The sequence below is a fragment of the Tenebrio molitor genome, chromosome 5 (assembly GCF_963966145.1).
Source record: "Tenebrio molitor chromosome 5, icTenMoli1.1, whole genome shotgun sequence".
Classification (NCBI taxonomy): Eukaryota; Metazoa; Arthropoda; class Insecta; order Coleoptera; family Tenebrionidae; genus Tenebrio; species Tenebrio molitor.
The window spans coordinates 16009550-16023974 of record NC_091050.1 but is presented as its reverse complement, the minus strand read 5'-3'; the positions used below and the strand labels follow the sequence as shown (position 1 = coordinate 16023974).

At 45.8% G+C, this 14425-nt stretch overlaps 3 protein-coding genes across 5 annotated transcripts; 1 reads left to right on the top strand and 2 right to left on the bottom strand.

Moving 5' to 3' along the window:
- Positions 1 to 345: 345 nt before the first annotated feature.
- RtGEF (Rho-type guanine nucleotide exchange factor) lies at positions 346 to 4980 on the bottom strand. Of its 2 annotated transcripts, XM_069047214.1 has the most exons (9): positions 4822 to 4980; positions 4346 to 4425; positions 4177 to 4294; positions 3984 to 4125; positions 3715 to 3933; positions 3239 to 3659; positions 2957 to 3193; positions 846 to 2493; positions 346 to 556 (listed from the first exon to the last, which is right to left on the bottom strand). In XM_069047214.1, exons 2-9 carry the CDS (start codon positions 4406 to 4408, stop codon positions 492 to 494), a joined length of 2913 nt encoding a protein of 970 aa, XP_068903315.1. In that variant the 5' UTR covers positions 4409 to 4425; positions 4822 to 4980; the 3' UTR covers positions 346 to 491. The 2 variants fall into 2 exon arrangements, with proteins under 2 accessions (XP_068903315.1, XP_068903314.1); XM_069047213.1 differs by having other exon boundaries at positions 3984 to 4294.
- Positions 4501 to 5978, top strand: MED11 (mediator complex subunit 11). Its single transcript, XM_069047264.1, has 3 exons — positions 4501 to 4693; positions 5463 to 5539; positions 5597 to 5978. Exons 1-3 carry the CDS (start codon positions 4683 to 4685, stop codon positions 5929 to 5931), a joined length of 423 nt encoding a protein of 140 aa, XP_068903365.1. The 5' UTR covers positions 4501 to 4682; the 3' UTR covers positions 5932 to 5978.
- LOC138130647 (homocysteine S-methyltransferase-like) lies at positions 5934 to 14298 on the bottom strand. 2 transcript variants are annotated; one of them, XM_069047253.1, is made up of 5 exons: positions 14156 to 14298; positions 7203 to 7419; positions 6990 to 7151; positions 6448 to 6710; positions 5934 to 6392 (listed from the first exon to the last, which is right to left on the bottom strand). In XM_069047253.1, the coding sequence occupies exons 2-5, from the start codon at positions 7417 to 7419 to the stop codon at positions 5985 to 5987; spliced, it is 1050 nt and encodes a 349-aa protein (XP_068903354.1). In that variant the 5' UTR covers positions 14156 to 14298; the 3' UTR covers positions 5934 to 5984. The 2 variants fall into 2 exon arrangements, with proteins under 2 accessions (XP_068903354.1, XP_068903355.1); XM_069047254.1 differs by lacking the exon at positions 14156 to 14298 and adding an exon at positions 11271 to 11431.
- Between the last annotated feature and the right edge of the window lie 127 nt (positions 14299 to 14425).

Here is a 14425-nt window from a genome sequence, read left to right as displayed (position 1 = left end):
CACAACGAACGAGCCGCAGCACCAGGTGGAGGCCCTCGGCGCGTGCGGCCTGTAGTTGCGCGGTTGGAGCGGTTGCGCGACCATCGCGTTCGACGAAGAGGACCGACTGAGGTCAATGCTGGACCTGTGCGAACGTGCTAGTTTATCATGCATTCGTACGTTACCGCCGGTCAAAAGGTCCGCTGTGCGCCGCCACCACCAATGAAACAGAGACAGACGTTAGGATCGGAAAGTGCGACAGAGAGAGGCGGAGAGACGATCAACGCTGGCTGCGCTCACCTGAATTGACGTTGGTGCGGGGCTTCACCGTGCAGAAGTACGCCTCGATCACGTCGAGGATCTGTCCGTCCTCTTTGTAGCTGAGCGGTCTGTGGCTGGGGCGGTTGTAGGGTGCGGGGCCGAACGCCAGACAGGGGCGGAGCGGCGGCGCCGGCCGCAGACTGGTCGCCGACCAACCTCGGCCGTGCGGAGGGGGCGGCGGCGGCGGAGAGCTAGTCGTTGCGGCGGCCCGCCCGCTGGGACTCGTCGCGTTGGCGGCTGCTACCAGCGGTGACGTCTGCAATCACGATTCGTTTTTGAGTAGGGGCGGTCGTGGGGGTGGACTCGTTCGTTAAGGGTGACACGCGCAAAACCGACGCACAATTTGACAGCTTTCCAAAATGGCGGAAGATCGTCTGTCAAACGCATGACAAGCGGTTACGGTATTTCTTCGACCGGTTAGTGTCCAGTTAATGGTACAGGCAAGGGCTCAAACACACAAGAAGCTAGTCAGTTAGATTTAGTCTTCCAAGCAAGAAATCATCAACCAACAACTAAAAACTGAACAAGCAACCACACGCCCTTGCCTGCATGTGTAGTGGTAGATCGAGCGTCTTGATAAATGCCTCGAACAACGCTCGCCGGTATTTTAGCTTTCAACCACCAATGAGCGTACAACCCCGACTTGTAAATCGGCACCTCCTCCTCTTCCTCCGCACCCTCGACGTCCTCCTCGGCTTCGTCGAGCAGACACCCCATCGACTTGGACTTGATCGGTCCCTCCTCCGCTCTGGAATGCATGCAGGGCTGGGGATACAAGTCCAGACTGGACGTCACCGACGTCCTCACGCTGTTGCTTCCGGAGACCGACGGCTGACACGACGTCCTCGGCGTCGAGCCGAAGGGCGAAGTGCACGGACACTGCGACTCGAAATCTCTCGCCTCCAGCTCCGACAGCGTGATCGCCCTGTTGGGCATGTCTTGAACGGAAGTGGGCGAGTTGAGGGTGCAGCTGCCGGCCATCCCCGAATCCGACGACCTGGGACTGTGACACTCGATGCAGCCCCGACAATACGACGGCGACATCCTCAGATACTTCGAACTGACGCACCGCCTCGCCGGCTTGGCCCCGTTGAGATCCTGGGGGTTGATTTGAATGCTGGAACGTCTGCGCGGTTTTGTAATACTGTGTTTGCGGAATTGTGCGTTGCCTTCTTGGAATTCGCTCGGCGGTTTGATCACGGTTTTGGCTGACGGAGTGTCGCTCTCTTCACTGTCGAAGTTGTACAACAGCTCGGCCACCACTTTGTCGGGCAAGGGGAGAGTGTTGAGAGGCAATTCCAGACTGCTGGAGTGGGTGGCGGTGCTGCTGGCGTCGTCGTTCTCCGGTCCCAAATCGAAATTGGCCTTGCAGCTGATGTTGGTGTCGCTGTTGGACCACGGCGGAATGTAGATCGTGGTCAGGCTGCTGGCGTTGAATTTGTTCCCCACGAGTTTTGTGGGGCAGCTCTGACGCTCCAGAGGGACGTACTGGCTGGGTACGCGCAACGAGTCTCCAACGATGCTGCCGTCTAGATGCACCAAGTCCTCGCAAGCTCCGAACGGTTTCGGAGTTATGCAAGAACTGGCTTCGGAATTTTCGGACGCTTGTTTGTGGAGGAGTTCCAGCTTTGCGGTCGAGGTCAACACCACACTGGCCTTCTTGGGTTGCTCGTCGGCCATCCTAGTCTTGCTCACATCTCCGTAATCGATGAAACTCTCGTACTTGGTCCCGACTTCCGTCTGGGTGCTGGTCTGGGGGTTATAGTAGCGGATGTAGCCGAAGGGGTTGCTCGAACTGCTCGATTGTCCGCTGCTGTCCGAAGACGACGATTCGACCGCGTCCTGTCGCTTGATCCTGGTCTTCTCACTGTCCGATTCCGAATCCGAATCACTATCACAGTTGATCACACTGACCCTACAGTGGGTCCCTTTCGTCATTATTACACATTCTGTTTTGTGGTGCCTTATCCTGACCATCGCCAAATTCATCCTGTTCAAGTATTCGGGGTACAACAACTGTTTGAGCAGTCTGCGATTGATCGTTTTGTCTTTGATACACTTGCGGAAAAACCTGGTAAGGGACGCGAAAGGGGCGCACGGGGGGTACGTTTCGGGCGGGTACTTCGGTTCGTATTCGACTGTGGTTTTGTAACACAAAACCGAGGTTCGGTTAGAGTAACCGCGCCGGTTAAGCTACGTGAACAGAAAATTTGATCATTCGGCACAAGACGGACTTTTAGGGCGGGTTTATAATGGATGTTAACTTAGAATGATACCAATAATCTAAAATACACGTACAGATCGAAAAAATGTTTCTTTGTGCATTATTTTTCCAATTACTGGTGTCGCTGTTATGGCATAACGCCGTAAAACAATAATCAAAATAACACAAAAACACTGTCAGTACTTTTCTATTGCCAACTTAGTTTTTCAGTTGGGGACTTTTTTTACCACCAACTTAATGAGCGTTTAGTGGCTTGCGATCGATTAGGACCATGTTGCAAGCTGTAATCTTTGAATTTTGGTAAATTTTACCGTCACCGGCATAAGTTAACAGTTACGTCCGTTATAAACCACCCTTTTAACAGCTGACCACCGGAAACTACGTCTCCGAGTCACACAGTGGTCAACGGTTTCTGGTGAAAATTCTACTTACGTGCGGGGGCGGCTGCGGGACGAACTGCGCTTGCGAGGGTGCCACCTTCTGGTTAGAAACAGCCGCACTCTTCGGCATGTGCTTTCGCAGCAAATCCACCCAATGGTTGGCCTCGTTCTTGCTCTGACACACCGCCACTTTCTTCTCGATCAAGGGAGTGCTGATTTCCAAGGCGTTTTTGTACTGTTCGCTGTCCTCCAGTCGATTTACCACCAGCCCCGAGAGTGGCAGTTTCCCCTAAACTGTTATTACAAACCTCGACTGTTCACCAGCTCGACTCACCTCGTAGATGAAGGCGCTGAGGCGGTGGCTGACCGACAAGATCAAAAGCGTGGTGGGGAAGAGTACGAAGTATCTGTCGTGGTGTTGCGGGCCCACCGCCACCGACCCCATGTAGATTATGTCGCCGAGGGTGGCCAAACTGGGACCCTCCCACCCCCGCACCGGTCCCGTCAACACCTGCAGTTCCAGTTCTTTCTGGCGTCTGGTGGCGGAACAAGAGGTGGCGATGTCTTTGTAGACGGCGACCGAACGCTGAGTGTCGCCCCTGTCGGGATGGCACTCCTCCACGTGACGCTCTAACTCCTGAAGCATGCCCGAGTATTTCTCCAAGCGGCGGAACGGTTTGCTCAGGAGGACGGTCAAAACCAGGACTCCGGGACTGGTGGCCCCGCGAGCCTCCATATACTTTGTCAATTCCTCTCTGGTGGAAATAATCCGCAATAAAAAACGAAAAATTAAAATCGGAAAAATAATACTTGTACTGATCCAGGATGCAGGCGGCTTTGGGATGAAGAGCGCAGTAGGCCTGATTCACGCTCTTTATTCTGGGGGCCCAGTTGATGAACAGGCGACCGATGCGCTGCTCCAGACCCGGCTTGCCCTGTTCGATCTCCATCAACTTCAACAACTGTTGGTGTGTTTCTAGAACCTCGGCGATGTTCCCGGTCAATTGTTTGTACTCGTCGGGGGTCAATCTACAAACCAGCGGTGTTTATGTTAAAAATACCATGACGCGTCTACTTACGTGGAACTCTTCTCCAGAGGCTGGAGGAAATTCGTGACCAACCCGTCGAGTTCCGTCACGTGTGCCTTTTCCGAATCGATCAAATCCTTCAGCACGACGCTTTTGTACTGGTTTTGTTGCACAATCACCGGTTTGGGGGCGTCTACAACAGTAACAATGTGGCAAACTCGCGAGACTGCGGCACGATCGTTACCCTTCGATTCTTTGACATAATTGCTGGGAAACCAGCCGGTTTTCCCGTTCAGGGTGCCCTCCCACCACCCGTCATCCTTTTGGGTGACGGTGATGATGTCGCCCTTCTTAAAACAGAGCTAGAACCGCCCGAATCAGTGTCCAAGCAGAGCAACATTTTTAGAGCTTACCTCGTCGTTGTTCGCCCCCTTGAAGGGGAAGATGGCCTGGACTACCAGAGGTTCGGCGGCCATTTCGGTCGCATGTATACCTAAAGCGGTAAACGAATCGGTAGTAAAATTATTTATGGATTTTAAGCGCGATAAAATTGTGCGGCGCGAGCGAAACTGGCCATGGCGCGGACGAAAAATATTTTTTGAGTACTGTCACATTCTTGGCATACACTTGGCTTTGAAGATAATCTTGGAACGGGGCCAGAAATATAAAAGCGCAACAAGTTTAGCTCGACCACGATCCCCTCAATGAATACGTCGCCCAAATGGATTTTTTTACGCGTTTAAACAGGAAATGCCCACACGGTAACAAAAATTTTATGTCTCGTTTGCGCTTTACTGCTCCTGCTCGATTATGGGGGCGAAACACCCGGTTTTAGACGAACGGGTAAAGCTTCCGTGAGCCGGAGAATTTGCACAAAAGTGTTTATTACCTTGCTTGGCACGATGCTTCACTCACTCTCCTCCTATTAAAGGTTTATTGCCCCAATCAAATTTTATAAATAAACACACACTCACACATATCAGGAATTTATAAGTGTCAAACACATCTGTCATCTGTCAACACTGTCACCTGTCAACTCTACTCTACGGTCGGCAACGGCGGCATCTGCAAATTGTTTTCATGAATTTATCTCAAAAACTAAAAAATAATGCGAAGTACCAAATTTTACGCACTTCGACTAGAACAGGATATTGAAATTACGATAAACGAACAATAATTAAATGCCATAAAATAAAAACGAAAGTATATTTATAAGATAGATTCCTGAAATCTTCTGACAAGTTTAATGGTTTAATTATACCAATCTTATTATTGGCTTAACGAATTGTAAACTGTATTTCATTTCAAATTAAAAAAAGTGTAAATCCTTATTATTTTTCTTTCGATTAAGGATTATGCAGGCAAAGCCAACTGACACTGCTTTCTTTAATATTTTTGAATTTGTTATGGGAGATTGTCAGTAGGTGTCGCGAGTGGTACGAATGTCAAAAGAATTGTCATAACATAACCTCATAGTGAAAATATTTTTGTTTCTGTTATTGATTTCTGCGTTATAACTCGAAATATTAGAATGACGCCGCCAATGGAGCGAATCCAAGTGTTGGAGTCCATCGAGAAGGACATAATCACTTGTCTGCACAGTGCAGGTAATGTTTTCTTGTCAAAATTGCGCCTTTGACGTTTCTAACCTCAAAAGATTGCAGGACAAGTGTTTGTGGAGCTTAGTAAAGAAAAATCAAGCCTGAAACAAGCCGAAAACCACACCCAGACATTTCTGAAGACGTTGGGAGCCGTCGAGAATAAATTGACAGAACAAATAAATTACTTGACTCAAGTATCAACAGGTCAGCCCCACGAAGGTTCTGGGTACGCGTCGCAAAAAGTACTGCAGATGGCCTGGCACAGACTGGAACATGCCCGATCTCGGGTCAGCGAACTGGACAGGTTGAGGTTAAAAAATGCCCAAAACAGACGGATCGCGCAGCCCCCCAACGGTCAAGGATTCGGGGGCAACGTACCCTCGGGTTCATCAACTTGATGCTCATTTTTTGTAAATTTATTAAAAAATACAATTGGTTAAGAATGGCACTCTCATTTAGGACCACACTGTCCGTTCTGTTGCGACTTGTCCAGTTTGTTCCGCTTCCACTTTTCCACTTCCTGTCGTATCCGCGTAACGTCGGTAGCGTAAGTCCGGCAACAACCTCCCACCCAAGTCACACCCAAATCGAGCCATCTCTGAACGTAAGTGTCCACTGGCTCGCACTTATCCCGGTCGATCCACCCCAGCTCGACTTTGTAGCTCTCGCCGCTGTTGGGGTAGATTATGAGCGGAACGGGATTTCTCCTGTCCTTGTTGATACCGGAGATGAGCGACTCGACGAGGCGGGGGGCCACGCAGTTCACCCCCACCGCCACCAGCTGCGATGGGTTCATGTCATAGCAGTGGCGCGCCGTCTCCTGGAAGTTCTCCCCGTAAGCGAGGGACTTCCCGTCTTGCTGCAAACAGGAAACTGTTATACCGATATCTAACAATGTCTCATCGACAACTCACGCGCACGCTGAACGCGAGCCAGGCTTTGGTATTTGGGAATTCTTTCTTCAGCAAGTCGACCAACATCTCTGCCTCAGCCTTGCAGGGGATCGTCTCCAGGCCCAGCAGGTCCACACCGCCCTCCACCAACGCTCTGATTCTAGGGACGTGCCACTGCCGCATCGTCTCCACCGATGTGGTCTTGGCGTAGGAGCCCGTGTACTCGGATCCGTCGTGCAAGGAGGCCCCGTAGGGCCCCACGCTGCCCACAATCAAAGGGGTGGCTGAAAGCGCACCCTCATCAATACCGGACACGTTTATTACTTACCACCCACTGACACGGCATTCAAACCGAATTAATTTATTATTACTGATATTATAAATACTGAATATAGGTACTGAGTAAAATTATCTTAATATCCACCTTTCTTGTAACCGCCATTTTGTTCCACGTCAAAAGAACCTTTGTTTTAGGTTTTTCGTTACGAGCGAATGATCAGTGGCACTATTACTATCATTGTTATGTGGTGATAGTGTTAGTATTAATCATCATGATGCCTTACGGGAATTGGGGAACTCTTTGTTGTAGCGCTGGCACGCGATCCTGGCGAGGCTCACGGATTCCTTGATCAGTTCGTAGCTTTGTTCTTTGTTAAGGCCTAGATGTTCGACGAAGCCCCCCACGCTGGCTTGGTAGGAATTGGTCATGACGAGATCGGCCCCCGCTGCGAAACAGAGCAATTAGGGCGAAAACCTCGTAGGAGAGTCGCGTCTACCCCTGAGGAAGTCGAGGTGGGCGTCGATGATCGCCTCCTTGTCGGTGGCGAGAAACCTGGCGCTCCACAAGACGTCCCCGTCGATCTGCTGACTCACGTGACAGCTCAATTGCGTGGCGAAGCCCCCGTCCATGACCACAATCTCCGGGTCATTAGCAGGCGTCGTGTCATTGTGCGGCGTCTTCCCCGTCGAACTGCCTACCCCGGGCGGTGCCATCTGGAAAAAGAGCGACTTTTCCATTTCGTGCGCCTTAATTAGGCCGCGTCCGGCCGGATCGAACCTGTCTCAAACTTCCGGAACTGAAAGTGACGGAGCTTACGCGGAGCTTTGCCAAAGCCGGCCTAATGGACAAAAAGTTGGAGCATGGTGACGGCGCGGTGATGCACTCTGCAGCGCGATGCGCTTCCGCAGCGAAAATAGCAGTCGGAGGCGGCAAGGTCGCGGCGCGACCTCCATCACCAAATGGATGATCCACGTGTGTTGATACTTCGCGAGTAAACAAGGCCAATCGCGCTCCGCTACTCTAGCAAGGGTGCATTTGCGTGATGAAATCGCGGAGGTGCTCGCAAAAAAATTACTTGCACTCCTACAACTTCGGCTTAAATAGTCGCTCTTAGTCCGCCATAAAGCGAATGACAGATGAGATGAGATTGGGGTTTATGGACGCGAAGAAGTTTATACGGCGTATAAAACTATATTCGCTCGGGGAGGTAATGCAAAGTTTTCTTGCTCCACCTTCTCGGTGCCAACTTTGCGCGAATAAAATAGAATTTTTGGGACGACACAGTGGAAAACAGAAACCATCTAATATTTATGTAGTTTAGATTTTCACTACTAGTACCTAAGGCCTAAGTGTTCTGACGGGGCCTTAGGTACTAGTAGTATTTTCTTGCAACTCTTGTCAATCCAGTCCTCGGGATAATTACGAAAATGTATAAAATACGCGGAAGTTTTTGACACACGGACGAATCACGTGATCGCGCCATTTCGACTCTACAAATAACTGAAAGAATCAGTCTAGTCAAATTAAAATTTTGCTTGCATTAATTCATATTATACGAATTAATGGTACATATCGATTCATTGCACCATTACACGTTCGCATCGGAAGCAATTTTCGGCTAATTGTCCAATCAATTAATAGAAATTGTCAAGTTTTAAAAATTACGATTTTGCATTTGAATTCGCTTCCAGTTGTGAAAACTGTACCAAACCTTTTTTGTACACCACAAAATTTACTACAAAAACGTCAGAAACGGCCACTGCCAGAGACCCCAGCGTAGTTGTCCCTCTCAATGGATATTTTAATAGTAAACTCAGTACAGTTTGCAAAGACACACTTGTCATTTGCAACAGCACTTTTATGGCATTAGTCATTTGAAATTACTTTAAAACTGTACTTATTTGGAAAATATTCAACCCAAACTATGATTTTCTGGTCCCTTTGTGCCTTTATTTGGTTCGGAAATATGAAAAAAATGCTGTTGCAAATGACAAGTGTGTCTTTGCAACCTGTACCGAGTTTAGTTTATTTAATGAGTTTGTGTGTAAATTGGGTTTTTTTGGCACGTTTCACTCGCGTTTTAAAATGGCCCACTCGTGCCAAAAAACCCAATTTACACACGAACGAGTTGAATACAACGTTTTTTTGTTCGACGAGCCCCTTAAAGGCTCCAAATCGCTTAAAATCTTTAAAATCAGCTTGACGTTTCGTTTCGACAACTTGTGACATTTATCAAAATCCGTTCACACAGAAGGAAATTCTGACAGTGTCGAACAAAAAAATGACCTTTTGATTCCTTCAGTGGTTTGTCTGCTTAACGATGGTTGTCGTAAAAGTGGTAAGTAATCTGCAGGTACAATCTTCAAATCTAAGAGGTATAGATTTTTTTTAGTATTTTTCAAGTTAATCTGCTTGTTGACAAGAAATATTCCTTATATCTGTATTATTTCTCGAGCCATTTCGTTTATAAATCTTTTACAATATTCGTGAGTCAAGTTACTTTTCAACGTGGAAAATTGATAATAATTCATGCAAATTATTTCTAACTGGAATTCACAATTTCTCTACACTAAAGTCCAATTTTTACCCTTTTGAGGTGACGTCACGATTTCCTTCCTCGCTTTCTCTTTATTGAAACGACAGAAACAGAAAAAAACAAAAAAAAAGGCACGTTTATTTATTGATGGTCACTTTGAGGTTATTTTATGCTCCTGTCAATTTGACAATTTTTAATTTCTTTCACTTATTACATTGATTACAAACATAACCTTTCGAAGCAGCTGTCAACAAATTTGACACATTTATAGTTTGTTTGTTTCTGATCCTAGCTCAAACATACGTAAAGTTACTAGATAATGACGTCACCGCAAAAGGGTAAAAATTGGACTATACTTAGGCCCGGTTTCTGGAAACAATTTTATCGGGCCAGTTAATTAACTCTCCGATAAATACAAAAATCCTGTAACGTGATTGGTTACTTTCTAGAGTTTCTATAGCAACGCTTGATTTAACCGGTCAGTTAGTTATTGGCAGAAAGTGGGCATTAGACATTTTTAGACAAGATATTTAAAATTACCTACCTGTAGCATTTCGCGGCAAGCTTTTGAAGGTCTTTCAAAACTTTGACAGTTTTTAAACAATTGTCTTTCAAAACTTTGACAGTTTTTAAACAATTGTCCAAAAATTTTCTCCGATGCAAATGTATAATATGATCTGATGAATCGATATCTACCATTCACATATATTTTTTTTACTCTTAGAATTAATGCAACTGATTACGTGGATGGCGTGCTGGATTGACCGGACAAAATTTTCGATTGTGACGGAAAAGTCTTAATAAGTGCCATTTTCCTTCGATGAACGATATCAGGCGACTAATTTTGTTTTACTGTCCTGATAAATACGATTTCCGTAATTGAAGAGTTTTCCTGCCAATCCCACAAGAAATAGGGAAAATATCGAATAAAACTTCGCTCTTGTCGTCAATAGAATAATCTCATTTGATATAAGGAGTTTGGTTCGACTTTTTCTCGTTATTATTTTCAATTAAGGAAATCATTTTATTGGGAATTTAGCAATTTTTCCGCACGGAGAAAAACCGCTGGCTCGACAGCTTCGACTTCATTCCAAATTTCTTCGCTGGTTTGTATTGTCTGACATATGTTTGATGATCCTATACTAGACCTCTCCACTAATCCGGAACGAACAAAGCGTAATCAACCGTAGATAAAGACCTAATTCAGGTTTTTAATTTTTATTATCAGCTAATATCCTCCTGTATTATTTTCGAAATTTTTCATTACGCCTCTCGGGTACGTTTCCACTCCATTGTTCGCTTATCTAATCACCGTAATCTCGCCAACAGGTTCGACGCAGACTTGCAGAATCCGTTTCTTCTGACACGTGCGACTCGTCCCAACTCCCTTTGCAGGCGAAGTCGGGGCCTCGATTTGCACCCGTGCCAAAAATCATTAAAAACTCCGACCGACTCCTCACAATAAACATTTGCATTTTCGCCGTCGCAAAAACTTGCAACATTCCAATCGGCAGAGGTGCAAATGCTTTTATTTCGACGTCGGTTTCGTTTTTTGGACCTGGCGCATAATTACCCCGAATGATCAGCTACTTTTTACCACCTGACCCCGGGTCGCGTTATCATCCTGGAGCAAATAAATAAACCGCCGCCTTATCGGTCAGCCCATTATTCGTCGAGACGAGGTTGGCAACACTGAGCCCTATAAATAAACGCATGGATTTATCGCGCAGCCGGGGAATCTCATCACCTAGAGCAAAATTAAAAACTGTTATCGTTATCATACTCGGCTGGAAGCGGCGATTGTGCTGTTGCCACCCCGAGGCGGCGGGCTCGCGCGGTCCGCCGTTTGACTGTTAAGATGGCGCTGCGAGCGATTTTTCGAATTCTTTCCGAAACGAAACTACACACGTTTGACAGCGAAGAGGGCGCTGCGAGCGCTTTTCGAAAATCTTTTCCAAAGGAAGCTTCTGAGGAGGGTTCCTTATTAAAATTCGCCCCCGAGACTTTAATTCTGGCACGATAATTTACCTTGAGTGTAGTCTAGACCGGGTATTGCTCCATCCGTCTTAAAAGGCATCTCTCTCTCTGGTCGTTTAATTATTAGACCGTACAGGGCGGCGTAATTAAATTAGTCGTTGATTACACATCCGACTGTGACGTTAACTCACTACAAGATGTCGAGGTGCATAACTGCCGCCAACGGGGGGGGCCCTCGCACGCGATACGGTCCTGCTAATTACGCAGTTGTCACATCGACCGCTTTTATTCTTAGATTTCGGTATTTTGGACGCGAGCGCCGCGCAATTTTAGGTTGCATCCAGGAAGCGAAAAAAATCCGGATGACATGCGTTTATCTTGTTTAGCAACGCAGCGACCTTGGAGGCCGAGGTTCAAGTTAAGTCCGACGTGTCACAACACGGTGACCGATAACGACAAACAAAAACAAAAGTTCCAGTTGTTGGGTGGGAGATTTTCCAATTTTTTACAAGTTCTTCGATATGGAACGGTCCGCCATCTACTAAACGACGTGATTTTTAGAGCTGTTTGTTTCCCATGAATAATTGTTCTGTTGTTGATTAGAAGAAGCCGATATTCCGCTATATTGATTGGTGCGCCATCAACAATAATTCATGTAATAATCAACCGCCCTGGCTTGTAACTAACAACATTTTGCAACGGACAGCAACAATGGTGGCGGGCGCCATTTTGAATATTCGCGCTAATCGCGGTGGTACTTTTACATCAAACACGTTAAAACAAAGCCGCCTATTGAAAAATTAATGCTCTGATACCGCTCAAATAACAAAATCTGCATCACAACGAGGTCCTTTGATTAGCTTCTCTTTGTAAATAAATGAGGAAAAAATAAAAACCGGGATCTGACAGCGACAGGAGGCGACGCACAAAAAACGCAATTACAGAAGGATGGTCGCTTTGATCCGGTTTGTTAATTATATTTTTGCAACTCCAACTTTGCCCGAACTCCCCTACAAATCGGATTAATCACGAGCGCGGCAACTGTTTTATTTACATGTCGTACACGAATAGTTTGTACTGCCGTGATATGCTCCAGAAATAATTTGCCGTGTTATTAAACCGCTAACGACCGGTTAAGGGGGCTATAATTCCACAGCTGCTTGGCTCGAGAGGCTGACGCAACGGCGATTTGGTTGTTCTCAAGTTGGTAGGCTTGACGTACACCATTTTTTTCAAATGACAGTCATGTCATACTGGCGTCCTTCAACTCTTCGCAGTTATTTAATCTCTTCGGATGTTTACATTGATACCCAAGAAGGCGCAACAAGGACGCGGCCAATTTGAATTAGAAAAAGATACATTTGATTTGATTTTCCGACGACAATTCAAGGCGCGATCGCGATTGACAACACCGCCGAAGGCTGGAGATGCATGTCCAGCGCGAAAAACATTTAAATAGATGAAAGATTCAAGAACACGTTAACCTTCAGGTCATAATCGATACTGCAAATTTACTTTATTATTTAATATTATTACTTTGGGGTCGGCCAACTTTGGACCTTGTTGCCACCGAACCGATATTGCGTCAGTTTGTTCTTTTAAAAATAAGAATAAGAAAAAGATTAAAAATAATCGGGAATTCTACCGTGGTGTGTTGGGATTGACCAAGGAATAAATAAATTGGCGTAGGCTATGATATGTGATGTCAAAATGGCGAAGGTGTAGCAATAAATACCCCAAAATAATTATTGTGTTATTATTTCCAAATAAAACAAATGGTGAACGTGATAATTTCGTTGACACAAAGCGAACACAATCAATGTGTGTAAATTTACTTTAATAATGGAATGTATTAATAGTTATGATTGACCCAATCAGGGGTCACTTGACTTTGGGCTGTGGGTATGTAATGATATACATAAATTAGTAACAGTGGCAATTTGTAATAATGTGGCATATTTAGGTGGTTTAGAATTGAAAATGGCGATGTTACGTCATCAAAGATGGCACCGTGTGACATTGTGACAATCAATATTTTATAATCGTGATGCAGCTCATCGATACGATTTAATTTGATTGGCTTAAGCCGGCCTTTGCTTGGGGTCATTTGACCCGAGAGCAAAGGCTAAAATTTCTTGTTACATCAGCTAAATCACTCTGATTATTTCAGTAATTATAGTAGTGTTGCTAGACAACATTATCAACATTAATTATTATTAATAGTTACTCCTATTATTAATAATTATGAATTAATTCAGTAATTAGAAAATATTGGGTGATTCAAAATGGTTGTGGATAAGTTTGGCAACTATGTACGAAAATTTATGTGGCAACTGTGTGGGTAGGATAGAGTTGGCATTTCTTTGACAGTGCATAATCGCGCAATTTTGAAAAATGTCAAGTCAACCTGCAATGGTATAAAAAAATCAAATGCACGCTTATGAAATGTCATAGAAATGTCAACTCTACCCCCCACACAGTTGCCACATAAATTTTCGTACATAATTGCCATACTTATCCACAATCATTTTGAATCACCCAATAGGTATAGGTATAAAGAAATAAGAAAATGCATTAAAAAAATTGAAATGTTAGATTGACGGCGAGGTGACAACGCTGTTGAGGAATGACATATGTCATGTGTCAAGCTGTCAAGTTTGAAAATCGAAGCGGCGCTTAAAGATGACATTCGCAACATTCGCAGTGGTCCGAGAAATAAACAAGAAAATAAAACGCGGTGTGATTAACCTCGTCATCCGGCACAATACGAGTGTTATAAGTTTGTAATTTTGCTTTAATTTTAGAATGTAATAATAGCAACAAGAGAGGTCAAGCGATTCAGATCGGACTTCAACTGCGCCCTTACGGGGGCACATCGCAGCTTCGCAAACACCGCGCCCGTCGAAATCCACGGTCCCCGTCACCCCAATACTCACAGTCCTGGTGCTCCCTGGTCCGTCTGTGTCCCACCCAACCGACCGCACCAGTCATCAACGAGTTACTACGACTCCGCTGTACACGTGCTGTCGTCGATTGTGCGTCGGCCTCCTCGAAGCCTACGGTTTTGTGCAATAGACGACGATAAACTGTTCACAAACAGGCTCATATCTTTATATTTGTGTGCCGGCCGTGTTTTTAATACGGTCAAGGTCGTCGGAGCGCCGCCGCCGATTTGTTTGTTTTATTTTGTGTATCGGAGGCGGTGG